This window comes from Cupressus sempervirens, chromosome 10, assembly GCF_028749045.1.
Source record: "Cupressus sempervirens isolate cs-2001-9-10 chromosome 10, ASM2874904v1, whole genome shotgun sequence".
Classification (NCBI taxonomy): domain Eukaryota; kingdom Viridiplantae; phylum Streptophyta; class Pinopsida; order Cupressales; family Cupressaceae; genus Cupressus; species Cupressus sempervirens.
Genome location: NC_143127.1, coordinates 496,009,370 through 496,035,619, shown reverse-complemented (window position 1 = coordinate 496,035,619; position 26,250 = coordinate 496,009,370). Strand labels below are relative to the sequence as shown.

At 36.7% G+C, this 26,250-nt stretch overlaps 1 protein-coding gene across 2 annotated transcripts in view; it reads right to left on the bottom strand.

Annotated features, from left to right (window-relative positions):
* Positions 1–25,107, bottom strand: part of LOC149534835 (Calmodulin-binding transcription activator protein with CG-1 and Ankyrin domain) — a 231,652-nt gene extending 206,545 nt beyond the window's left edge. Inside the window, exons 1-3 of one of the 2 annotated variants that reach the window (XM_089805658.1) lie at positions 24,745–25,107; positions 6,020–6,145; positions 5,663–5,778 (exon numbers count right to left, since the gene is read on the bottom strand). In XM_089805658.1, the coding sequence (XP_089661784.1) occupies positions 5,663–5,778; positions 6,020–6,145; positions 24,745–24,763 (261 nt within the window). In that variant the 5' untranslated portion in view covers positions 24,764–25,107. Of the gene's footprint in view, positions 1–5,662; positions 5,779–6,019; positions 6,146–24,582; positions 24,724–24,744 lie in introns of those variants that run through there. The other variant, XM_089805659.1, reaches the window with a different exon arrangement.
* Positions 25,108–26,250: the final 1,143 nt, after the last annotated feature.

Here is a 26,250-nt window from a genome sequence, read left to right as displayed (position 1 = left end):
GTCTACCTCGTGGAATGTCACTGAACACCTTAGAGTGTTTAACTCTAAGCTCCTGAATATCAGGAGGATATTCAATCTTATGTTGTCCCTCCTGTGATGGCATCAACATGCACTCTGCTGCCCACTCTACCTGATCATGTCGAATCAATCTAGCCATTCTACGAAAAGAGACCATCCTGAGATCACTGTCCCTGATTGCCTTAAGAATATGTGTCTTCCCATTCACTTTAAACCTCATCTCCATCTCCTTGAGGTTAAGAGTGAACTCACCAATATCGTGCAACCAACTCATTCCAAGAACTATATCTGTATCTCCCATAGGTACAACATAAAAATCTGCCTTAAAGTCATAATTATTAACTTTCAATGGGAGTCCAGTGATCCTACGATCACATTTGAGGACATAGCCATCCGCTACCCTCACTCTAATTCCCCCAAACTCCTTTGTTTGTATGCCACGCTTCTCCACCATCCTAGCATCAATGAAATTATGAGTGGCACCTGTATCAACCAAGGTTATGACTCGCTGTCCAGCAAGTACTCCTCTCATCCGGAATGACCCTTCTTGCTTAATACTAGTGAGACGAGCTTCCCTAAGTTGCCCATCTCCTTCCCCATCCTTGGACTCCATTTTAGACAAGTTTTCAACCTTGTCTTCCTCTTTTTCACCATCTATTTCCTCTATATCAGACTGCTGATCTGAATTATCTGATTCTGATTCCTCATAGTATGCCCACATAACTCTGTTAGCTTTTCCCTTTGGCCTAAGAGGACAATCATGGTTTGCATCATAGGGTCCCTTACAGTAGAAACATAATTTTTTCTTCCTCAAATCGTTTAATGTTTCCCTGTCAAAAGGTGCTGGAGTTTTATCTTTAGAATCATTTTTAAAATCAGTCCTCTCTGGTTTTTTATAAAATGGTTTGTTATCCTTACTAGAAGATGCTCCTTTGGACTGAAATTTGTTTGTTGGGACTGCATGTTCCATACTTCTTGCCTTTCTCATCGCTTCCTGTAAAGAAATAGGATCAAATGCCTTTATCCAACCTCTCAGTGGTTCGGATAGGCCCTCAATGAAAAGAACTATCAATCTATGCTCTGAAATGTTTGGCACCATGACTGCCAACCGCTGAAATTCACCAATGAAATACTCCAAGTTGCCTGTTTGTTTCAGCTGTGCTAAGTCCCGGAAGTAAATCTCTGGATCTTTCTTGTCAAATCTTTCAACCAACCTATCCACGAAGTCCTGGTATTCTGTCACTTGGTTATGCTGAAGTGTTACCATACCATGGTACCACCAATCATGTGCTATTCCCTCCAAATGCAAGGTGGCGTATTTGATAGCTTCAATCTCTGTCATTGGCCTCAGTGCCAAAAATGTGTCAAGCTTATGAATCCAAGCTTGAGCTGTCATCTTACCACTCCCATCAAATGTAGGCATAGTAAGCTTGCCTGTAGCCCTCTTCAGCTCACTATTTTGACCTCTAGGCCTCCTATTTTGTCTGAGTGACCTGTAATGCTCTCTCCTCTGATTTACAAAGCGTTCAAAGGTCATCCTCTCCCGAACCTGCGGAGCTAATAATTCCCATTCATCATTTGCAGCCATGAGTGCATCTGCGAATATGGGGTCTCCTGTCGCCTCCTCTACCGGAGCTTCTTCTGGCTCCTCCGGAACAAATGTAGGGCGTGTAGGCCTATCAGCTATTCTGGAATGGGTCCGTTGTGGTCTCTGATTACCTGCAGCACTCCTGTTATCTCCCTGTTCTCCCGGCTCCCCATTTTGTCTAACAGGTGGGTTCATCCTTTCTACCATAGTAGTGAGTGCCTGTAATGCCTGTGCCATCTGCTGCTGCCCTGTAACCATAGCACGGTAGAATTCTCTGGTATCCTGATCATCATTATTCCTCCTGTTTCTAGGTGGACTACCATCATGCCTCTCTTCCATATTTCCTGTTTCCTGTAACTGTTCTCATTCAATCAGAGCTCTCCTACGAGTATGGTACCTATGTGGTCCAATTTCCAGTGGCTGCATATGACTCCCCAAACCCTCAGGATGGCAGGAATGAGGCTCTGATACCAATGTAAGAACCCCAAATAGGCTCTACGCTGATCACTGTTTGTTTCCCTGGGTGTAATGATTGTTTTTGGTTTGTTTTTGAATGTTTTAAGATTAAAAACATCATCATTAATAGTTGAAAAAAACCTGATTTTTGTCTCCAATATGCAACCACGCTGCTGGTTGCTTCCTCCTTGGGCAGCGCCTATCAAAAACCGCAATATTAAATCTCTGATTTTTAATTCACTGTAGCGCTGTACTGTTCACGGCACTGTAGCTGCTGTTATAAACCCTTCCAACCTGTAAACAGATTCATCTACTTTTTTCCTATTGAAACACAATATTGACTCCAGAATGAAGTCAACTCACAGGCAAAATTCAAGTGATATTTCACACCCTCAAATTGCATCAACTCTGAAGATACTACGTTCTCCACAGTATGAATTCTTCTCAAACTTGTAGAAACCCTTGTTGCCACAACTTCGAGAAATTTCACAAGGCAAAGTTTTTAAGCAATTCTCATAACCTCCTCTTGAAGGAAGACAAGGTTTGTTTATAAGGACTCCTCAACTCCAGAATGAGTCTCCACGCTCAATGTGGGATAAAAGATATAATAATAACATAAAAAAATGTTATTACATTAAAACTTAGAAAATTCCTTTTAATTTTTCCATAAGCTTGGACCCACAATTAATTGAAACGATGGCCCCTTTTATGATATCATGACCCTCACTTAAGTTATATATTATAACTTAACAATATAGGCTTAAAACCAATAATGTTTATTTTAACTAAATAAACATTAATATCTCCATTATTACTCAACATTTTTGAATGTCGTTTGGACTGGGAGCTAACATGATAGAACTGCATATGACCATACCCCTTTTCTAAAAATAGCAGGGGTCTATCTTTATAACTCCAAAACTGCTAAAAATAGCCTGACCAAGCCAAACTCAAAGGAAAACTCATCATAAACAAACTCTGGCAACCCAGAAGAGTACTCTGCTCTGGTCCTTGGAGGATCTCCACACCAAGGTGACCCTCTATCCAATCTTATTAGTCTACGAGGGTCTCTGATAGGCTAATCACCAGCTAAAGTGATGTCTCTAGCTAGAAGGGGACATCACAAAGAGACGTATCTTCGATGTCTTTTTCTTTTTGGTATAACATTAGTCTTCGATGAAATAGCTTTGCCCTTGTTAAAAGCTAATTATACATCGAAAGATAAATATATTTTGACAAAGGCTTCACACTTGTTTCTTCATTAACTATACTAGCAAGCCAATGTCTATTTATCCGTGTTTGGCCACGTCATCGATCTTGCACTTTGAATAGTTTTGAACAATCTTATTTATTCAATCCCAATATATCATTGCTATCCATGTGTTTTTTTTTCTTGTAACAGATGTTTGGAGCAGAAAGTTTTATGCTAATTTTTGTAGCTCGAATGATCTTTCCAAGCGCAGGAAGCAATACAAGGCATAAGACTATCCTCATTCAACACTCTCATCTCCTAACGTCACTCTGTGTGATTTGTGAACCCTACTTATGAGTTGCAACCTCTCAGGTATCAATACTAGTAGATACGTTATTCATAATATCTACTCTCAATGTTGATGTTAGATCTATTATGGTATTTCAACTGAATGTATGCAGTACTTCAATTGAAGCTAATCACTGAAAGCACACTCACTACCAACATTCAATTGAAATGCTACATGCATCCTTGCATCGTCCAACAACAAAGAGATCTCAACCTCGAAGTATGGACGTGCATGATATTTACTATGCTTCAGACGATACCTTCTTCACGTGAATGAATCCAATTTATAGTTGATAGAAAGGTTGTCACAAACACTGGTCTTGTGCTTAAACCTTAGTTCCTTGAGTCCAAAGACCATGCACAAATGGTGTTCGGCTATTAGTATAAGGGGGCTGCATCCCTCAAACTCAATATGCAATCATTGATGGCAAATCTCTACAATTCGTTCTTCTTATATGAAATCGTTGTTTTTCAAATGTATGCCTTGATGCTTATGTGATGCTACTGCCAAGCTTGAATGGATTCACTCTTTATAAATTATATTGAAACTAAATTTCTCCTTTCACTGTGGCCAGGATTTTCACATAGCAGAATCAATACCTCTAAGAGCCCCTTTGGATCTCTTGACTTTAGTTTAGGAGCAAACGATTCATGATTTTGTCTCATAATAAGAAATTACTAATGAATGGAACCGGCGAAACAAAATAAATCACCATTGAAGATTTTATTTGATAAGAATCTCTAACCAAACTGGATTGCTGATGAATGTCACAAAGCCACATCCTTTAGACTTCTATAGTTTTTGATTGCCAAATAGGAATTCACTTGTGTAAGTCATCTTGAAGTATGTAGCTGATTACTATCTCTTATTTCCACTGATACTAGAGATAATATCTCTGTGATTGTTGGTTCTAAATTTGAGTGTCTACCTAATTGAAAGACGTTATTGGTGGATTATAAAATTTCTCAAACCTGCTCTAGTGTCCCGATTGCAACTTGGCCAGAGCTTTGACCAAGAGCACTTGTGAAAGTGTATAGCTAGAAGCTTTGCCTATAGCTTATATTTTCTTCTTAATTCGCAAAATAGCTAAGTATTCTTACTTTTAGGAGTCTTTGTGCCCTAATTGTAAAGTTTTCCCATATAGAAGTACGACCGGACTTAGAGCCAAACAGATACATTTTTAGCTAGCCTTTGAGTTAGTAAAGGTTTATCAGTATCACTGTTTCTAGCTCTTGATAGAAGTGTAGTTAGAGATTCACCCTGCCCATTACAATCTCCATGAGTAGGTGGATTCTTTCTTGAAAGTTAAGAAAAAAGGATATTGGTAACACCCTTTTTACAAAATCTCTCAACTTCTTGCTTACCTTGAGTTGATCCAAGGAACGGTGAGAAGGGGGAGCCTTCCCTTTAAGGTAGGAGAGACTCTGTCTCACACGTTGTGGCTGGTCATCCTATTTTGTGACTGGATTTTTACCCAACACAGTCATTCTAGCTCTTGGAACTATTTTCTTGACTTTTTAATGGATCGGGGATGTAATAAAATCCTCAATTCCAACAAATACTATATGCATCAAAATGTGACACACATAACAGGTATAGAAACAGCCATTCAAAAATCTACTGGTGTTAAAAGGAAAAGCAAGGTTTGTCTCAAACATAAAAAGATAGATCTGATTTGTCAATAACAGAATATGGGCATCTCTAGGGATAAATAAAAGATTGATCTGGAAGTTTTTCTATAATCAGCAAGCTTTATAGAAAATTCTGGATTGGTATATCACTCAAGTCTGTAGAGATGCACTGAAGGTTAGCAAATTATAAGATTATCATAAATAACCAAGTTCTATTTTTAGAAATACTTCTTTGAAAAACCAACTTTTACAATATTATATATAATAGGAGAGTAGATAGAGTAGGATGTGTATAAAAGGAATTAATTTTCATCTAAAAGCCAATAGAAATATAGAAAAACCATTCAATTAAGTACCTCTCTTGAGCAAAAAAATGTTCATCTATTTATTTTCTGCTAACAAACACAACCAACTTCTGTTGGATATACCTTCAGCCGTTCATGTGCTTCTCGAACAGTTTTTCCATCTTTCTTTTTTCGCCAGTTATGTCCATCCTTTCGGAAGAAACGAAGCGTTTTACGATCAAAGAGAAACAGCGACCCACCTAAAAAAATATCAAAAACAATTATTTCTACATTATGATTAAAAAATCCACCAGCATCTATCTGAACTGTAAACAAGTCTTCAATTTATGGTAGATGTCTCCAGAAGCTTACTCACACATCAAGAACTATAGTATAATTGACTGAAGCATTCATGACCCAAAATGGAAAGATACAGAAGCAAACAACACGTTGCAATAAGAGAACCTTAAACCCTCAAGAGAAAGAAAGTTAGATGCATACTCTGTGGCTTGTTAGGTGGATCTGTACTAAGTTTAAATTTCTGATAATTCTGCAAGATATAGAGAACTTCCACAGGCCGCAACCACCGACCTTGTGCCTCTTGTAGAAGCTCACTGAAATTAAATTCTGCAATATCAAAAAAATCACAAATTCTTAGGTAAAAGTTCCTCAATGAGTATGCAAAATAAGAAAAGATATCTTGACAAGTCAAAATTAAAAGAAGATAATGGTCGGTAGATTTTTCATTCTGTTTATCTTAACAGAATTTCCATCACCTCTTAAAAAGCTGTTCTGATACTAAAATCACATATCCCTAAGTTTATATTTTATCTTCCAAAATATAATAGGGATAGGCACTTGTAACATGCTTGACCTTAACATTAATCTTAATATATCTTAACCCTTATTAACTAAAAAAGGGTTTTGTCCTTGTACAGTTATCTCTATTGGTAAGGAAGCAAACTACCAACCATATTATCATATCATACAATTTTTAATTCATACATAATTATCTGATTATTGGACATCACCCCTCAAAGTCGTCTGCTTTATTTCTAATTTTTAGATTTACTTTCAAGAAATATCATAACAAATGGTATTAGATCTATGACTTGGGCCACCATTTTTGTTTCCATCATAACCTTCAATTCACTGTGAACTTGGCCCTGACATTTTTTGGCTTTTTAGGTATGCATAACACAAGCTCCAAAAAAGAATTTAACAAGAAATTTACTTAAACTTTATTTTTGTTCTTTGCTGTATTTTCTCGGTAGATTGTGTTCTAATCTCTGCATCAACATTTTGGATCACACTCTGTGATCCATCATTAGGATGAGAGGGCTACAAGAAAAATATTTTCGTTCTCCTTTTTAGGCATGCTTCATTATTTTGTCTTTTTTTCAGTTTTTTCTACCCTGAGTCTTTGCAATATTCATGCGATGAACTTTTCAGGCCCCATTAACATATTTTGACCGCTTGTCATTTTAAAATATATTTTTCTTTCCAAACATTCATTTAAAAACATTGATTCATTCATTCAAACACTTATTTTCACCATGATGTTCTTATTAACAGTACATTAATTGGTGACTATCATAACTCTCATTCAGCGATCTTATTCAAGTCATATTGTAATGATATATGTAGTTTATCTCATACATTGCATCTTTCTATTGATTTCTTGCTAGTTTAAACCCATGTTTCAGGCACAGAGATACAGAGTTTGGGATGACGAAAAGTTTCCAGATTTTTCAGACAGCAAGAAAGCAGGTATAAAAATAAAATATTAAAAAAAATGGATTTTTCAGATACATGTAAACTAAGATTGCCTAGAATTGACTGAAACAAACTATAAGAAGTTGAGATTTTAAAAACATGAACATTCAAATATAACTTCTAGAAGTCTTTACGTGAGCCATTCAACATAATGAAGTCTTTGTATGTGTCTATGTAATGTCCACTTTGTTGGTTCCCAAAACCACAAATTGGAAACCCAAGAGCCTACCACTTCTCCGATAGGATTCCGCAATCAGTTCTGGCCAACAAACGGGAATACTTCTCAATTCCCCTGCACTTCAAGCTCCGCTACACCTAGGTGGGTAGACCTTCTCCTCGAACCTAATCACTTGGTTCAGAGCTTTTCTAAAGCGAATTTAAGCTTTGGTGAGTTCTCCGGCTAGCAAGGTCCTTGAACTCGATTAAAATGAAACTGAATGCTGAGTAATGGTTGGACGTTTTGTATAATGTTTGTTAATAATGAATTTGATGCTTGCAGGAAGGTAGTTATAGATTTTCTGACTTCAATAATAAAAAGACCAGTGCTTCTGCTCATCCAAGCAATAGAGTCAACTTCAATGAATTTTCATGTTCAACTTTATAAAGTTCTTATGCACTTATACTGCCAACAACTAAATAATCAAAATGCGACAGATCAAATATATACGCAATCTTAAATTAGTCCAAATTGAATTTTAACTCCTCTAGTAGGGAGACAAACTAGACACAGATATGGAAACAATTAAATATTTCACAATATTTGTGATGATCTAAGCTCAAGATACTAAATGAATATGTCCACTTATCTAACATTTATATTGTATGCAAAATTCAAAAAATAATCACAAAGGACGATTCATCTGCAGTTTAAATCTCCATGTCATTTAAGAATAAACATAAGACATTTTATTTTATTATAAAAATAAAATAATAGAATTCATATTACAAAGCCATATTGAGCCCTTATTTCTCCATACAAATATATATAAAATACTTCTTGTGAATGTGAATGTTCGAATGTTTCTGAATATATTTCTTCTTATAATACAACTCTTATTTATATCTTTTGATTTTGATATAAGAGTTATGTCTTTTCACCAAGAGACATGTCTTACATAATAACCTTTTATAATCACATCTTTTCACTTTTCATAAATAATTGGAAATTACCGGCACATGATGAATATTTTTAAACTTTAATGTTATTGGATCCCTTGTTTTAAAATATAGTTGCTCCTGCCGAAATATGGTGTATTGCCGTCTTTATAGTTTTGTCTATCAATCCATTGATATGCATATATTTTGTTCTAACCTGCAATGCTTATCAATTTATCTCTGACCAGCATATGAGTCGCTCGATAATATATGGATCCATTTTTCATTTAGCTGAGACAGGGATTGTCGTGGATGACTGGCCATGTTTCCATGGCCAGTGATATGGCTAGAATTATCTGACGTGGAAGATTTGTATATCACCGTTCTACTGCTCTGTCAATATCCAGAATCCTTGTTCTATATCCACCAAAAACATTTCTTTATAACATTTTGACAATTTAATTTTATGGGTTCTGAACTTAATATGCAACCCAGCTAGTCACAATTATTGCCATAAAACTCCTCTCGTTTGTCCTCTACATATGCCAGACTCACGTTATTGCTGAAGGTACTAATCTTTTTACTAACTATATTGTTGCCCTTTGATAAATATTTCTTTTGTAACGGAACCCACCCTGCTTTGGAAAGAGTTGATCCTTAAGTACCAGATCTCTGTGATAGCATAAGTCTTTTATGTCTCTTTTACTGCTTACTGCTAATATGTATCAATCTGAATATACTCCTCTATTCTGAAAACATTGTTTTTGCCTAATGGTTTGGAAATTCCTCATGATACGTATGACATTAGGTAACTCTGTATAGTGCTGAAGCAGTAGCTAGTTTAATATAAATGTATTTTTTATTAATTTCTTTTGGTAATTTCAACATATCAATCAACCAATCCTCTCTGGGAATTTCAGTCATGAAGATCTCCAGTTGAAGGGCCATATGCTTTCATAATTCCAGAATGAACATATGATGGCCAGGCTGCATCGAAAAGAGAAAAATCTTTATCTTTATTACAGAATCGGCATGTCCTCATGGAGTAACTACTTGTTTGTCAAGATGACCACTGTATGTCATAAAATCCACAATGTCCATGACTATGTCAGCATCAGCCTTTTGTTTTAAATGTATAATTGAACTTGTAATAGATTGCAGACTAGATGAAACATATGTACTGGCCCATACTGAAAATGAGCACAAATGAAGGCTCAAAAATTGGGCTCCATCACCCTTTTTGTAGATGCCCTAGTTTGTGCCGTAAATCAAAATTTTAAGTAGAACGATAAAAGAAATAGAATTAGCAACATCATTTAATTGGCTGAGATCCTGCAACATTTTAGGATATCGTTGAAACATAATCCACAAAATAAATTTTCCTTATTAGAGACATTAAAAGCATAGATCATTTCAACTGGGGTTAGGAACATTAAATTAATTATAAGATATATTTAATTCATTGATGGAGCTAAACCATAGGAGAGCTAGGGTAAGAGGCATATTAAGGTGACTTAATAAATCTTATGCCCTAGGTCAAAGAGCAGATGCCATCCCTCTTGGCTCCATGTGGTCCTTGCCATCCATATGAGGGGGTATACCTAGTGAGGAATCCATAGTCCATTAACCCTCTACCTTGGGCCCAAGAGCGTATACCACCTCTCTTGGCCAGATGTGGCTCTTGCCATTCATATGCAAGGGTGTACCTAGTGAGGTGCCCACAATCTATTTATCCTGTACCCTAGACCCGAGAGTGGATACCATCCCTCTTGACCTTGTGGCTCTCTGAAAGATTCCCGCCCGAATCTGATTTAATTTTTCTGTTTTATCTGGTTTGATGTGTGCCTTCGACTCTTGGGAATGGTGATGTTTCTGAGTTTGATAATTCTGATCTGAGTTTGGCTGAGTGTGTTTTGATGCCTGTTTATGATAATATATTGCATATAATGAAAGGAAAGCACTGTGCATGAAGCAAATCATGTATACCTAAATGATATGGCAAAATGCGAGTTTATCGTTTGCTGCTAGAGCTGAAATGAGAGATAGCAGACCTATTATCAGTCACAAATCAAATTGTTACAATGCAATCCATAGAGTTTAACACTGTATAGTCAACATCTACCATACCCGGATGGTAGCTAGCTGTTGTAGGTTGATGTAGAACACTTTGGGACTGGTGAATGACCACTTTCAGGTCTGATATGATGTCTGATCTGCAACAGAAGGTCTGATATGCAATTTCCAGCCATCATGTTCACTGCCACAAATCTGATACATTTTCCAGCCACTATATAAACCACTACATGTCTGATTATGATTACAAACCCTAACACCCAGCTTTAGTAGGTTAAATTCTCATTAGCAATGGTACGTCAGGCTGGTTTTGCTGCTGAATGATGATGGCATGAGCCCAAACGTCCCAGATCTACAACTTAATGGTGAATGCTAAATTCAACCTGCTGTTACAGAAATGTCTGATTTACATCTGACAATAACTCCAAACCTGCATAAGGATCTCTCTAATGAAGCTCAAATAGGAACCCTATGTAGATTCCCCTCAACTATGAACTGTGTTTTCATCTGGTTCACCATTCTCCAAAGGTTTTTGTTCTTAGAAATTCTGATCTGCTGTTTGAAACCAGCTTGTTGCCATAGAAATGAATCATTGAATGATGAAATGGCTACCCTCCAAGTTACTTCGTTCTCTCAAAACCCTACTTTGATTAAATTGTTGCCTTCCCATTATTTTATTCTTTACTAGATACTTTATTTGATTTTTCAATCAAATTATTTCCTCTTCTAGGCTGATCGTTTATCTTTTCCCTATGCTACCCTTTTATTATTTTAAGTTGTTTTCAAAAATAAAAATAAAAAATCTCCTAATCAACATGACATACGGTGGTCCCCTTTATTATAATATTAAGATAATTTAAAGAGCACTTTAATCAATTAAATGGAATTATTAAAGCTATTACTTTAATAATCCACATTTGTTCCTATATTCACTACATGAACTCCTATGAAACCCAAGGCGCGCACCTGGCCCAAATCCTAGGAGTACCCAATGCAGGGATCTCCCAGGGATGGGCACTTGGAGTACCCAAGTACCCCCACAGCTGTCCAAACATCACTGCACCACGGCCACACCCGCTGCTACACTTCTTTGGTACTTGGGGATCTCGGATGTCCCAAGACGTCAAGGAACTCCCAAACAGGGACTCCTAGGCGTCCCTTGACTGTCACAAGGACGTCTACGCATCCCCTATCGGCGGGTGGCAGATAGACCCAATGAAGTGGGTTTTCTTTTTCTTTTGTCTAATTGGTTCTATTTGAACCCTAAAATATTGTGGGTCCCATATAGGGCCCTCTAGGCCTTCTTAAGCCCAAACTTCATTTGTTGGATTGTACAATTTTGTTACAGCTGAGAGAAAAGAGTGAAAAGGAGTTGGAAGAGTGATTAGAGAGAGATTAAAGAAGTGGTTGATTACAAGATCAAGAGAAGCAAGAACATCAAAAGGAAAAAGATTCATCAAGCACAAGGTAGGGTATTTAGAATTTTTTACTGTTTTATTCTAAGTTACCGATGCTGGTTCTAATGCTGATGCGGGCGCGGGGTACTGATGCGTGGATGCACAGATTTTTTTTTATTTTTTTTTGGGGGGGAGGGGGAGGGGGGATTTTGGATGTGTTTGAATGTGTCCATACATAAATATTTTTTTTTTAAAATCTATATGTATGTGTATGTATACTATAATTTACGTATGCAAAGAAATACAATATACAAAAATAAACCATTCTGTAGCAATTACAATAATCAAGAAATAACAGTAATAGGAGAATGAATGGCAATGAATGGCCTCTTTTATGGCCGTTTTAGGGTTGTGAGGTAAATAGGAGAAAAAATATAATAATAAAACCTATTAAACACATGTTTTAATTAGTCACTTACATGACTAGGCGCTCAAAATGGCTGGATGCTCACAAGATGCACCCGGATGCTCAACAGATTCTCTCTAGATGCTCTCCCAAGCATCCCGCGCGCATCCGCAAGAGGGAAGCAAGATTCCTGGCAGCATCCATGATGCATCCTAATGCCTTCGTGCATCAGAACACATCCGCACCTGCCTCTACCCTATTTCTAGATGCATCAGTAACTTAAGTTTTATTTTCTGGTCTTCATTTCTAAAACTAAATGTTGAATGCATTGTTGATTGTTGTTTCTAAATTCTTTTTCATTGTTTCAGATTCTTGTTGAAAGTATTTTCATTTTTGTTGTTTGAACTTTGAATGCATTGTTGTTTCTAAAATTCTGAATGTTTGAATGCATTGATTTGTTTTTATTAACGTATTTGAATTTCTAAATTAGGCTGAAACTTCAAACTAGTTTCTTAACAATTTATTTTAATTTTTTTAAATTACAAATTAGGCTGAAATTTTATCATTTTGTGAAATGTGATGCCTAAATGGCCTCTCATAGCCAAGAATATAATGCAAAGACATGGAAATATATTCTGAGGGTGCTGGTCTTGTTATCCTTCATTTTGTATCCGCAAAATGGAAGCAACACTACGAAATTTTCGAGAAATTTGAAGCCCAAATTCACTAAGGTGCTCAATTTTCAGAAACCTTCAAGTCTTAGATCATTTTTTCTTGGTTTTGTTTATTTTCAGTTTTTCTTTCATCTTAGATTTGTTGCTTTTTTTATTCCAGCCATTTCTAGCTATCATAGGCCAAAATCTGAGCTATATTATAAGAGATAACAAAGGAATTAATTGACCTGTAAGTAGGGTTTTTAAGCCTGGCTGCAGGTCCTTGTTCTTTGTTTTAAAGCCTGCGATGTGGAGAACAGAAGTCCAACAAAGCCTCTTAAAGTCATGAAATATAGGATTTTTGTGAGTCATTGCAACTTGTCTTGGGTGTCATTCACTTCTGTTAAGGGAAATAAAGTCCACTATTACATTTTTGAAAGGAAAGATGTAAACTTAATAGAATTTTTAAACATGTAAGTCGGCTTTTAAGCCTAAGAACATGTTTTCTCCTTAACTCAAATGCTTGTAAAAGTCATTTTAAAACCCACCATTTGCATGAAGACATTACAAGTCTTCATTTTAAAAATTTGAATAATGTATTAAATATCCTGCTAGGGTATATTTAACCCCAAATTCTCACAAATAATTTCAAAATTGTAAACAAATAGATTTATGCAATAGTTTTAGAAAAACTAGTAAATAAACCAACAAATACTCAGATAAACAACCTCAATGCAATAACATAACATAATCCAATCTTAAGAACAACAATGCAGTCAAATTGGAAAACTACAAAGGAACCTGAAATGCAATTGTGGATTTCGTCACGAACTAGGTCTCCGTCCAATCCACCAAGAACCTTAAGGTTTCCATCCTCAATTTCCAAAAATGAAAATTGAAAGCTTCCCATGTTCTCCAAGAGAAAACTGAAATCCAATCAAAATTCCAAGCATAACCGAGCATGTCTAAAATGAAACAAGCTTCCTTCTTTTAATGCTCAAAGTTGTAACTTTCAGTTTCCCCTCTCTTGTGTTTCGTCTTTTTTCTCTTTTGTCACCTTTTACCCTTCTAATATTAAAATGGCACTTTTCAAATTATTTGCATTCAACTTCCTAACAAGTCATTTTTAATATTTTGAAGTTGGCTTGTAGTTTCCTAATGTCCTAAACAGGGGACATTACAGTCTTCCCTCCTAGAGATTGCTTGTCCTCGATAAAATGGGAATTAGTAAAGCAATATCAGGACCCATATCAATCTGCAAGTAATTCTAAAGCCCAATCTGGAACAACTGAAATAAAATCATATCATACTGCGAAGCAAGGTGTCCAACTACAACTCATCCATCTTAAAAAAAAAAAATTGCGCTACTATGAACATAACTACACCAAGCCTCAAACAGTGAAGCAACTCATCACAATCCACAAAATGCAAAACACTCATCCTATCAACTCCTGGACCCCAAATTGGCCTATCAACACAATCGTTGGAGTAGGAAGAAGTGTCCATCAATCAACTATCTTCTTGTATCAGCCAACTTAGCAAGTCGAGCACCATAGGCTTGTGAAAGACAACTCCAATATGCACTGAAATCAACTCATTGGACCTCCAAATGTCATTCTCATAATCTGGGTCAGCAAATAAATGAGAACCTGTAAAGCAATACCAGAACCCATATTAGTCTGCAAGTAATTCTAAAGCCCAATCTGGAACAACTGAAATAAAATCGTATCATACTACGAAGCAAGGTGTCCAAGTGCAACTCATCCATCCTGAAAAACACTGTTGCATTACTATGAACATATCTGCACTAAGCCTCAAACAACGAAGCAACTCATCACAATCCAAAAAATGCAAAACACTCATCCTATCAACTCCTGGATCCCAAATCAACATCAACACAATCCTGGGAGTAGGAAGAAGTGTCCATCGATGAACTATCTTCTTGTATCAGCCAACTTAGCAAGTAGATCACCATAGGCTTGCGAAAGACAACTCCAATATGCACTAAAATCAACTCATTGGACCCCCAAATGTTGTCATAATCTGGGTCGGCAATATGAATGATAACAATGTCGTCATTGTACCCCTATATTGAATGGATAACCATCTCATAAGGTATGTACCCCAAAATGAAATATCTCCATGAAACTATCTGCAGCTCACTAACTCTTGTAGGCCAGGCCAAATCATAAATATACCAAGCAGGGAAGCCACTAAGAACTTAAGTATGAAGATAGAATCAGCAACTGATTAGTGAATTGCTGTCACGTTATAAGGACACAATGACAAATCTCTAGACAAGTGGTAGGAGCCTTCATTACTCATCAAAGCCAACTCTAAATTTTTTTGATCCACTACAAGAGTTGTCCATCAAATCAACCTCTCCACCAAAGAATTGATCATCATCACATGAAGTTTCAGAATTAGTATCACTAGGTTTATCCTCATCCTCATATGGAAATATTGTTACCTTGTGATTTTGTGAAGGCATACAACTGTTGTTGTAAAAATCAGAATTCTTGTGGTTGACTACTTGTTGATCTTTTAGGCCTTCTTTAGCATATTGCATCTCATATGGATGGGGAGAAGTGGAAATATTATGTTCACCTTCATTCTCACCAAGGGTATGGATCCCTTCTACAATCTGTATGATCTCCGTGGTTCTAGGATTAAGATCATCTCCCTTGTGCATGGCTGCCATTGAAATCTAATTTCCAGCCCGGTATAATGAGTAGAATGACATACTCAATTGAAAACAGTCATCTACCTCCTCTTTTATCTTTTGCATGTTCGATGGCCATGTCTCTATCTTTGAGCAACTTCAAATAATAATCATTACCAAGGCCCTTTTGAGTGTGAAAAGGTAGATACTATTAATTTCATTCGCCATCCCCTTTTCTTCAATTTGAACTTCCCAAAATGTCTCTTCAACGTTTTTATGTATGTTATCAAAATGCACTAAGGCTACAACAACCATATCAACCAAAAATTTTATCTTATCTTCAAAATTATATGCTTCAAATTCCTCAATTAGAAATAATATTTTGGATTGATCATTAAATTCAGCCTCTATGTTGTCATCCTCCTAGTTTAGCTCTTATTTACAATTTTGAACAGCCCCTTGGTTAGAAGAAATTCCATCATCTATTGCACTATTTTCAAATTTATTAGAGTATTTTCCTCTAAATATATGGCCTCGCATACTATCATGTCATCATTTTCAAATGGTTCATCCCAGTGGAAAAAGTCATTTTCTACCTCAGAATTATCTTGTAAATAAACATCCTCATAAAAAGGCTTGTCAATTACCACTTCCAAGTCACCAAATAAGATGCTAGAATATTCCGCACCATTACCTATAGCTGATTCTATTTCTTTGCAAGCTTGGGTATGTCATGTCCCTATTTTAAGATAGAATTTGAATAACAATTAGATAATACAATATTGAATAAATAATGATGATAAAGTCATATGAAAATACGAAATAATAATTAAATATATATAATCTATTATCATTTAAATAATAATTAGTAATGATAAAATTACAATAAATAAGTAAAATATAAAATAAGAGAGAATATTGTAGAAAGTATGTTACTTTTCTAAATAGGATTTAATATTAAATAATAATAAACACAAAATAAATAATATAAGTTAAGTAAATCTAATGAAAAATCAAGAGATTTGTAATAAAGAGATGTGACTCCTTCAAATTAATATATAACAGGGAGGATAGTTCATTTTAAAGAGGAGAGAGGAGAAGAAGATTGAGTCAAAGAAGGATTAATGGAAGAGGAAAGGAATGAAAGAAAACAAGGAAGTGACCTTTTATCGGTGTTGTCAGTGTATGCAAGGTCATGAAGTCTCACAATGTTGATTATTCCTGACTTGGACTAGAAGCCACTCAAACCTTTCAAAATCAATGGCGTGTCAAATGTCTAATAACCTCAAAGACATTAAAAGGTCAAGACTGGACTTAGGAAAAAGGGGGAGACAACTTTAAGGGTATCAAAGTTCACAAGGTGCTAGGAGTTTGACAACGTTGAGAACACCAACATCTCCGAAATTGATTGCTACTCAGGCAGAAAGTACAAACTCTACATGGATATACACAAAATTTCTAGGCTTATTGGAGTGTTAGATGTTCAAGAGTCTTGACAAAGTTGAACACACTAAAGAAAACAAGGACTTAAGCTATAAAAAATAAGAAAAAGAGAAAAAAATCCCTACAAGATGAAGGTAAACCCTAGACAAAGGTGAGAGAATGAACATAATGTTAGAAAGGCCAGGTTTGTCATTACACCAAAAGATCAACCTGTCAATGCCTAATACAACCAATAGTCTTATAGAACCACAGGAGGTGATTAAGCCATGTTGCGAATCCTGCGAGGGACATTGGCCCACTGCCAACAATCCCCCTCCCAACGTCACTCGCCATGGCTTACGAGATTCAAACATGTGACCAAGCTCTGATACCAATTGTTAGAAAGCCTAGGCTTATCGTTGCACCAAAAGGTCGACCTATCAATGGCCAATACAACCAATAGTCTTCTAGAACCACAAGAGGCGGTTAAGCCATGTCGTGAATCCTGCGAGGGATGTTGGCCCATTGCCAACACATAAGAAATATAGAGGAAACAAATCCTACTTTCTCGATAAGAGGGATACAATAGCGAAAAAGAAGATGTCGTCATAGAGCTCTAGACACTGAGAAACCCTAGATATGCGAAACTCTGCCAGACATAAGCATGGTAAAGCCGACACTCAAAATAAAGGGGCACAACCAGGTGCAACAAAGATACTCACCACCAACCTCACCAACATTTCATCACCACCAACGTCAAAGTCAAATCAATGGATCCCTATGAGATTCTTTTGGCTAAAGTAGGCATGTTCCTAGTGGAAGCCTATGCATTTATTCACTTGATCAACTATCTAAAAAAAGTAGAAAAGATGGATGCATATAGCTGGCCTAAGTTAGTGGTGGAGAGAAGCTAGACCGTCAAAAGAAGACATGGAGGAAACAAAATAATAAATGGCTCAACAAATGGAACATTGATTATCAAGAGTGCCCGGAAACCAACACAGAAATAAAAAAGTGGGTATTAGAAAAAGTTAGGACTGCCATGTGGACAAATCAGATAGGTAGAAAAAAGGCTTACTATGTCAACAAATTTAACCACACTTGCGAGCACGGTGACAAAGAATACCTAGGAGTCGACATCAGAGGAAAGGCAAGAATCTTGATAGCTCAATTGAGGTCCGGTTCACATCACTTGAGGTGTGAAACCGGTAGATAGAAGATCCCTAAAGAAAGGTGGGAGGAGAGAATTTGTAGGTTTTGTAACGAGGGCGTGATGGAGATAGAATGGCACTATATCAAGGAGTGTACGGCATATGAAGACATCCGGGTCCAATTCATGGACACAATACAAGTGGACAATATACAAGAGCTTTTTGAGGGACCAAGACTTCACAAAGTGGTCGCCTTGCTAATACAGCTCCACAAAAGAAGGGACAACCTAGAAAAATCCCAACAAGATATTTAGTGGATCCCCTTTTTTGGTCCCATAGACCTTTGGTCTCGTGGACGTTAGTAAAATCATTTCATTTCATTTCACCTTAGAACGACAAGGAGACCAAAAGCCAAAAACCTTGAATATCGAATGCACTTGCAAAAACCCAAAATGAGAAGACTCGTAGCGAAAAGATCAAAGAAATCGCTAGATAGAATGAGGAAAATGAAAATTTGATGCCTCTTTTATAGGAAAATTCTACTCATGTCACCCCCAAACAATCAGAAACCATGCGGGTGATGGTGTTGGTGGACACCGCAAAAGCCAAGAGAGTCAAGAAATCCCCAACTCTGATTCAAGGTGCATAACGGCCCCGCTTGAGGAATCTTGCAATTCTACCAACTAGAAAGGTGAGCCCCACCTTCACAGATCTTGTTTTGGACTACTTCACTGTTGGTGTTCCTCTTTTGGGCCTCCCCCTGCCTCTTCCTCCCCTTTCCATCACAACCTGCACCAACAACACATGAACTCTGTCAATAACAACATACCGTGACTCAATCAAAGATAACAAAACCAACAGTACCTTGTTAAAAAAATAGCCAAAGATTGAATGAATTGTTGAATAAGGGCAGCGGGAGAGGAGGAAGATATAGAAATTTCTGTTTAAACATTAAGATTATGACAAGGCTTGGGAGGCAAGCCGAGCGTCTTAAAAAAATGAAAAGGTGCGCTAAACAAAGGCTCCTCATATTACCCTGTTCACTTCATTTTTATTAATATTATCCACCTGTTGTGTTATTACCATCCTTCATAAAATCATTAATTGTTGCTTGTAATCATCTTTGGTCATGTAGGTACTTGATATCTATGAATCTTTATACATTACCCTTTACCTATCATCAATCACAATTCATTTTGACCATCAATCTCCTCTAAACTTCTATGTAGTTTTTCCTTTAAGTAGGATTGAGATGCAAGGATGATTACTTAACATGCTTTCTCCATCGGTTCTATGTGATTAACCCCCATAATGGTAGTTGTAGGATTCATATCTTCGGTTGTGTAGGCATTTGATATCTATGAATCATTGTACATTACTCTTTAACTACCATCAATCAATATTCATGTTGACCATCAATCTCCTCTAATCTTCTATGTAGTTTTATTTTAAGTAGCATTGAAATGCAATAATGATTGCTTAACATGATTTCTCCATCAGATATATGTGACTGACTACCATTATGGTGGTTGCAAGATTCATGATCAAGCCATCTGCTAGTCTCACATCAGTGACAATACTTAATAGATGCTCAGTATGTCTTGGATAAGATAAACATATCGTCTTCTTGATGATTGTATTGCTCGCTTGTCTCTTTCCCATATCCAATGAAGATTCTCCCCTTACTTGGTGTGATGAACATGATGCTTGCTATCTTTATTTGAGATAAAGACTATTGCCATGAAGGTGTTGATGGAGACATCATTCATCTTGGATTCTAACTTATCCCTTATATCTCATATGATTACTAAGGAAAAATTGTCTTATTCGTAAGACTTCACGATTTTCAAGATATCTTATTACTCTAACTATTGCTATATAAATTTAGTTAACTATCTTCTAACTAGCTATAGGTGCTCAAGGTCTGCCACCCGTTAACTATAAAAAGTATTTTATTGCTATTATGATATTAGTACAAGGATGGGTGCACTGCAGTAAGTATTCTAGCCATGTGCAACACTCATAATGCTCTTAAAGTTGACTTCAATTAGCTTTCCTGACTTTGGAATATTCTTTTTCTTACTTTGATTGTATTAGTTAACAAGAAAATTGATAATTGGCAATCTTAATAACAAGATTGAGGTTTTTAATACAAGGAAAAGTTTTGGAAATTCGTCAAAAGAATCTGTAACCTATACCTTGAGTCGTAGTTACCCTAGATTTTTCAAAGGCAAAAATTTATAAACTCCATAAACTTTTGGAAATTACTATGAAGAGTCTAGCTGCATGTAAATAATCCAGGAAGCTCTTTTTAAGTCCAAAAAAGACATTCTTTACCTAGTCAATTAGTCTTCAAGGCATGACTATTGGGGACCTTCTACACAACTCACTTTTCCCACCCATTCCCTTTTTATAAACAAGATAATATTTAGATCGTTAGATTTTGTCTTTGCTATGAAACCCAACAATACTGAGTCATGTTATGAGAGGGGTGCTTTGGCAGTGAGTTTGCATTGCTGAGAGTTCTTGAATCTGCTTGCATAAAACATTTAATCACCGATGGTTTAGGTCTCCGTATTGGACCCATCATTGGATTGGTCTGTATGTTTGGCAAAGACAAATTTTCACAGGAAATTGTCCTATAAATTTGCTACTCTGTAATATTCATTGTTGGTCCATGGATTTTACCTCCTACTAGCTTCAAAAGGTGGAATTCTCCATACAGTTAGAAAAGATCACAATAATGGAATGTACAATCGATATTATGTTTCTAACTCTGTTGATTCTTCTGAAAATGTACACAAATTAAAATTGAAAATCAGGTAGATATATTCTTATGTTGCTCATGAGGTCAATATCGCACGTAATGTCAATAGACTCCTATATGAGGAGGTTCAATCTACGTCCCACAAAAATAGTAGGGGCCTCTCAAACCCTTGTTAGAGAGGATGGAGAAAGGATAGAAGTGTGTGGACCAGATGACGACCACCCCCCACAGTTTGCACTCCAATTTGTGTGCCCATTTTGTAATACTCCTACCTACCTTTCCAAGAGCAAAAAATACACTAATATGCTATCAGCTATGTCCTAGTCATGAACTAATCAACAAGACAACTAGAAATTCTTTGCCTTTAAAAATCAACCAGATTGGAATGTTTGAGCTCATCCTTTCCAAGCAATGATGAGAAGTTTCCCTCCAATTGAGGCTCTTTAGATTATCTTACTTGAGGAGAACCAATTGGAAGCCCACAAGCACAATGTACTAAACCTTGGTAGGATATGTCAAGAAAGGATAGGAATGTGTCATCAGGCTGGCAATTATGTCTCACTAGTGTCGTTCTCCTAAAATGGACCCATTCTGCAAAGTTCTAGTCCACTTTTCCAAATAGCAAGAAGCACTCTCATATTTTATAGGCTATCTCAATTGTAAGACGTACTGAACAAAGAGACTAAGAATCCCTCATATCAACTAGTGAAGCTAAATGGGACTCATATTAGTGTAGAAATGTCAAAAGAGTAGTTGCCCTCAATATTCCCGTGCTTGAACATGAGAAGAGCCAATTTGAAGCACATGAACACAATTGAAGCCACTCCAAACCATGGTAGAAGGGCATGAAAAAGATGGCATGTATCATCTAGTCGGCAATTCCCTCCCCACTGCCTCCTTGTTGAGCCCAATCTCTAAAGCTCATGTCAACATTTCAAAACAGAAACAAATACCCTACTATGCCATTTATTCAACAAGATAGCAAAGAATCCCTTGCCTCGACAAATATTTTCACACAATATTTTGGTTTTCCATGGTGCTCAAGTGTTTTTGCACTATGATGCAGTTTTTCAACTATTTCTAAGCCTGGTTAAGCTGTGTGGAGTTGCTATTTTTCTTTGCCATGCTTAAATTAATGAAAAGATTTCACGAAAAAAATTATTTAATCAGATTTGTGTATTGGTGATAAAAAAAGCAAAATTCATGCTGGGTTCATCTAAAAGAATTTGGGCAGACTTTGAAGGTCTGCAGCAGACTTCCAGAAGAATGTGACAAGGACAAAACTTTTGCAAGAAACAGAACAGACTTTGGGGTTGCCAGGGAAGAATTTGGCACCATAGCTCTCTGATATTAAGCCTGTTAAATCATAAAGAACTTCCAGCCCAGCTAGATAGTTCATTGTGGACGAATTGCTTGTGAATTCTACATCTAAACATGACAATGTAAGTCAGAAAAGATAATATTTCTAGCACATCTCATAGTTCACTGTTGAAAATTGGTTGTAAATTATCAGTCTAAATGTGACAATGTACAACAGAAAAGATAATATCCAGCACTTCGAGATAGTTGTTGAAAATATTTTGCAAACTCTCAGCCTAAATGTGACAATGTAAGACAGAAAAGATAGTATTTTATCCTAAGTTTATTAATAGAATTTATTTTTTTGGTGTCAAACAAAAAAAACTCTCTATGAACACATGCTTTTAGAGTTTGTAGAGCATGGCATAAGAACCCAAAATTTTACATGCTCATAAGGAATCTAGATACCAGCTGGGTAAATAGAATATATGATCCAGAGGAAACCGCAGTAGAAGCCTCAGCTGGCCTATAAAAGAAAATCAACTGCTAGCTAAATGGAAGCGTCCGCTAAAGAGGATTTCATCTCACTGGAGCCTCACTGATAGCATGATAGCTATTCCAACTGAGATTATTTTGTATTCCAGTTCTGTGGCAATTTGTATGTGCTTGGCCTAATTCAGCCAGCATATGTCCTCACCATTGAAAATCCAATTGACCATGGTAATAAGAAAGTGTACAACGTGATGTTTTGGGGGCTAATTCTTTTTTTTCCTCTCTCATTCATATGAGGATATATCAAAAATCCACAGGATAGGAATACTTACAAATTAAAGCAATCAAATGGTTTGAGGCTGCTGCCATGGTTCGATTAATATGTTATTTAAAGAAAACTCAAAGAATGGAAAATCAGTGATAGCCTAAACTGATCATAGAAGAAAGACTTGACAGAAGAAAAAACACGTGGATGAAACAAAATGGTAAATGGATGGAAAAGTCGAATATTAGTAGGCAAGAATGTCCAAATAACAATGAGAAAATAAAAAAGTATGTGAATGAAAATTTCAAGAATCTAATATGGTCAAAACAAAAAAGACGCAAAAAGGATTATTATATCAAAGAATTTAATCTAAAGAGGAAGCACGTGGAAAAAACATACATAGGAGCAAATATCAATTGGAAAGCAAAATGCTCATAGCTCAACTTAGAACAGGTTCCCATCACTTGAGGTGTGAAATGGGTAGGTGGACACTACCAAAGGAAGAATGGAAGGAGAGAATATGCTTATTTTGCAACATGGGAGTGGTGGAGACAGAACGACATTTTATCATGGAATGCCCAGCATACACTAACATCCGCTCCAGCTATGGCAATATCCTAGCAACCGGCAATTTGGACTCTATATTTGAAGAAACACAGTTGGAGAGGACAGCAAATTTAATTATCAGCATTCATTGTAGAAGACCTAAAGAAGCAGTTTCAAAAGACTTAGGGTCCTCCTGCCCTCTCGGGTGGTGTGCTTTTCTAGGTGGTCCCTTAGGCTGCTTTGGCCTCGTGGACGTTATTAAAATCATTCATTCATTCATTCAATGAACCCAATACAGATATATGTAAAAACATGAATATATTAAGTCGGAACATGCTTGGGCTCTCAAATGGAATATCCATTAAATATGCCGTTTGTCAATTGGGTAAAATGAACGCCAAATATTAAGCTCTAAAATGTAAGGTTGTCACCGAAGTTCTGCAAGGAAACCCCAAGATTTTATGCTATAGTGCACCGTGGGAGAGCAGAACAAACTCTACATGGCGATAAGATCCATTACGGCCAGTTTTACTTTGAACTGTTGAAAAATTAGCGAGCCACATGTCCTGTGCAAGGGATTCACAGCTCAATTCAGTTCAACTCGCTAAGGTTTCGTTAATTTATATTTCTTAAGTTTGGCACATCAGTTGAAAGCCAAGCGGGGCAGCGTCGATTAAGCTCTGTTCTTTGTTTAGTCAATCATTTTAGCTCTAAATTTGGAGTTTGGAATCGTTGAGGACGTCGTTACAAGATTATCTGCGTCGACGAAACAGGAAGGCTTCTTGGTGTCCACTGTTTAAAGTAAAATTCAGACGCACATGAAATTCAATTGCTCTCACAAATTGAACCCTTCAAATAGTAACATAAGGAACTAATATCCACGATTTCACCCTCCATAGGCAAGTAAAGGAAAGCAGATTGTGAATTACGGGACATGTCGTCTTTTTTAGCCGGCCTTGGACTTTAAGTACGACATATTCTACACATAGTGCCAATTAAGACTAGAACAGCAGCATTCGAAGTCCGTGATCATTTTGGATCAGTGGGAGTTTAAGCTGACCTTGAATCATTGCTCAAGGAAACACAAGATGGAGAGAATAATCCGATCCAACAGTTGTATAAAGGAAAAGTTATGAAATTCACAGTTGGTCCCTCTTCTGTTCCATTAAGCAATAAAGAGTCGAAAAGCTCCGGCTAAAGTCTGAAAAGCAAAAGAGCATACCTTCTTTAGGTGGAAACATTGTGCTGTGCGCAAATTTGCTTCCCCTTCGCCGAGGAGAAAGAAATTCACATCCGTCCGTGATTCGAATAGTGAAGAGTGGAAAAGACAAAAGACTGTGAAAGGAACGTAGAGCAGGAGTTTTTGAAGTGGACGAGGCCAAACGCAGCTTAAAGACAGAATTTTATGTCGTACTGAATGGGGAAGCTGCGAGGAAAGTTGTTTGTTCCCTCGATTTTCCTCCCATTTGCACCAATCCACCAATCGGAAAGACCAAACAGTCTAGTGCAATTGTGTAAACGTGAAATTGGCTGTTTTAAGAGCTGTCAGACAGTGTTACACTTATCGGACCGCACTAAATTGTTTAGCGCGTTATTTGGCATTCGTAGATTATATACCAAGGTCCACGCTTTGTGGAAGGAGACCCTTAACAAGTATGAAACGGTCGTGCGCCTCCTTTTAGAACATAAAAGAGTTGAAGTAGTTGGATTGTTGCAAAGAACAAATTGGTTGGACTTGCAATGGGCACTTCTTTGTGGTTCTACTAAAAGGGGGCTATGTCACTAAGGCTCTGTTTGGTGAACGAAATAGGAATACGTATTCTGCAATACATATTTCAAAAAATTTGAATTCTTTGTTTAAATGCACCAAAACGAGATTGGAATACAAAGTAAAAATGGAATATGTATTCCATTTTTGGTCCAAAAATGGGGTTTTGCAATTCCACCAAAATAGGTGTTATTGGAATACGTATTCTTATTCCATTTTTTTTTTCTTTTCGAAAACATAAATTTTCGGGTCCGCGAATACCCATCAAATATTGGCTGAACCAAACAGAGAACAGGAATATGTTCTATTCCAAAATATGTATTCCTATTTCGCTCACCAAATGGGCCCTAAGGGAACCGTTTTTTTGGGTGAATGAATAAAGGATTTTAATGATGGTTTATGGGACTACAAACTAAAGAATTTGAAACTAACTTTATATTCTTTTCCAAATTCAACCTCTTCTTATAATTTTTGATAACCATTATGGGACCACGAATCAAAGAACCTTAACTCCATATTCTTTTCGAGATTCAACCTCCTGCTATGGCCTTTGATAATCAAACTCTCGCTGACTATGATGATTTCTATTACTGAATTTAATATTTATGATGAAGACTCAAGAGTTCTTCATTACTTTCCAAGCATGTTTGCTCCTTATTGGTCTTTGTTGGTCCTTTGTTGCGAATGGCCACATTTGGCCCCTTACGTTCCAAGTTATTCAATGGTAAAGAACCACTAACTCTATTGTTTGGGTGCTAGTTTTGGTACTTTCTCATTTTTTACGGCACTTGTGTCCATGTTATTTTTACCACACACCTTAGAGTTTTAGTTGTGTAAGGGTCAACCTCCTTGTTTGGTTGCATTTACATATGAAAAACATAAAATAATGCTAACATTCGTTCGATCGAAGATAGTTTGAGAAATTTAGTTTTATTAGTACTTAGTAGATATTTAATTGAT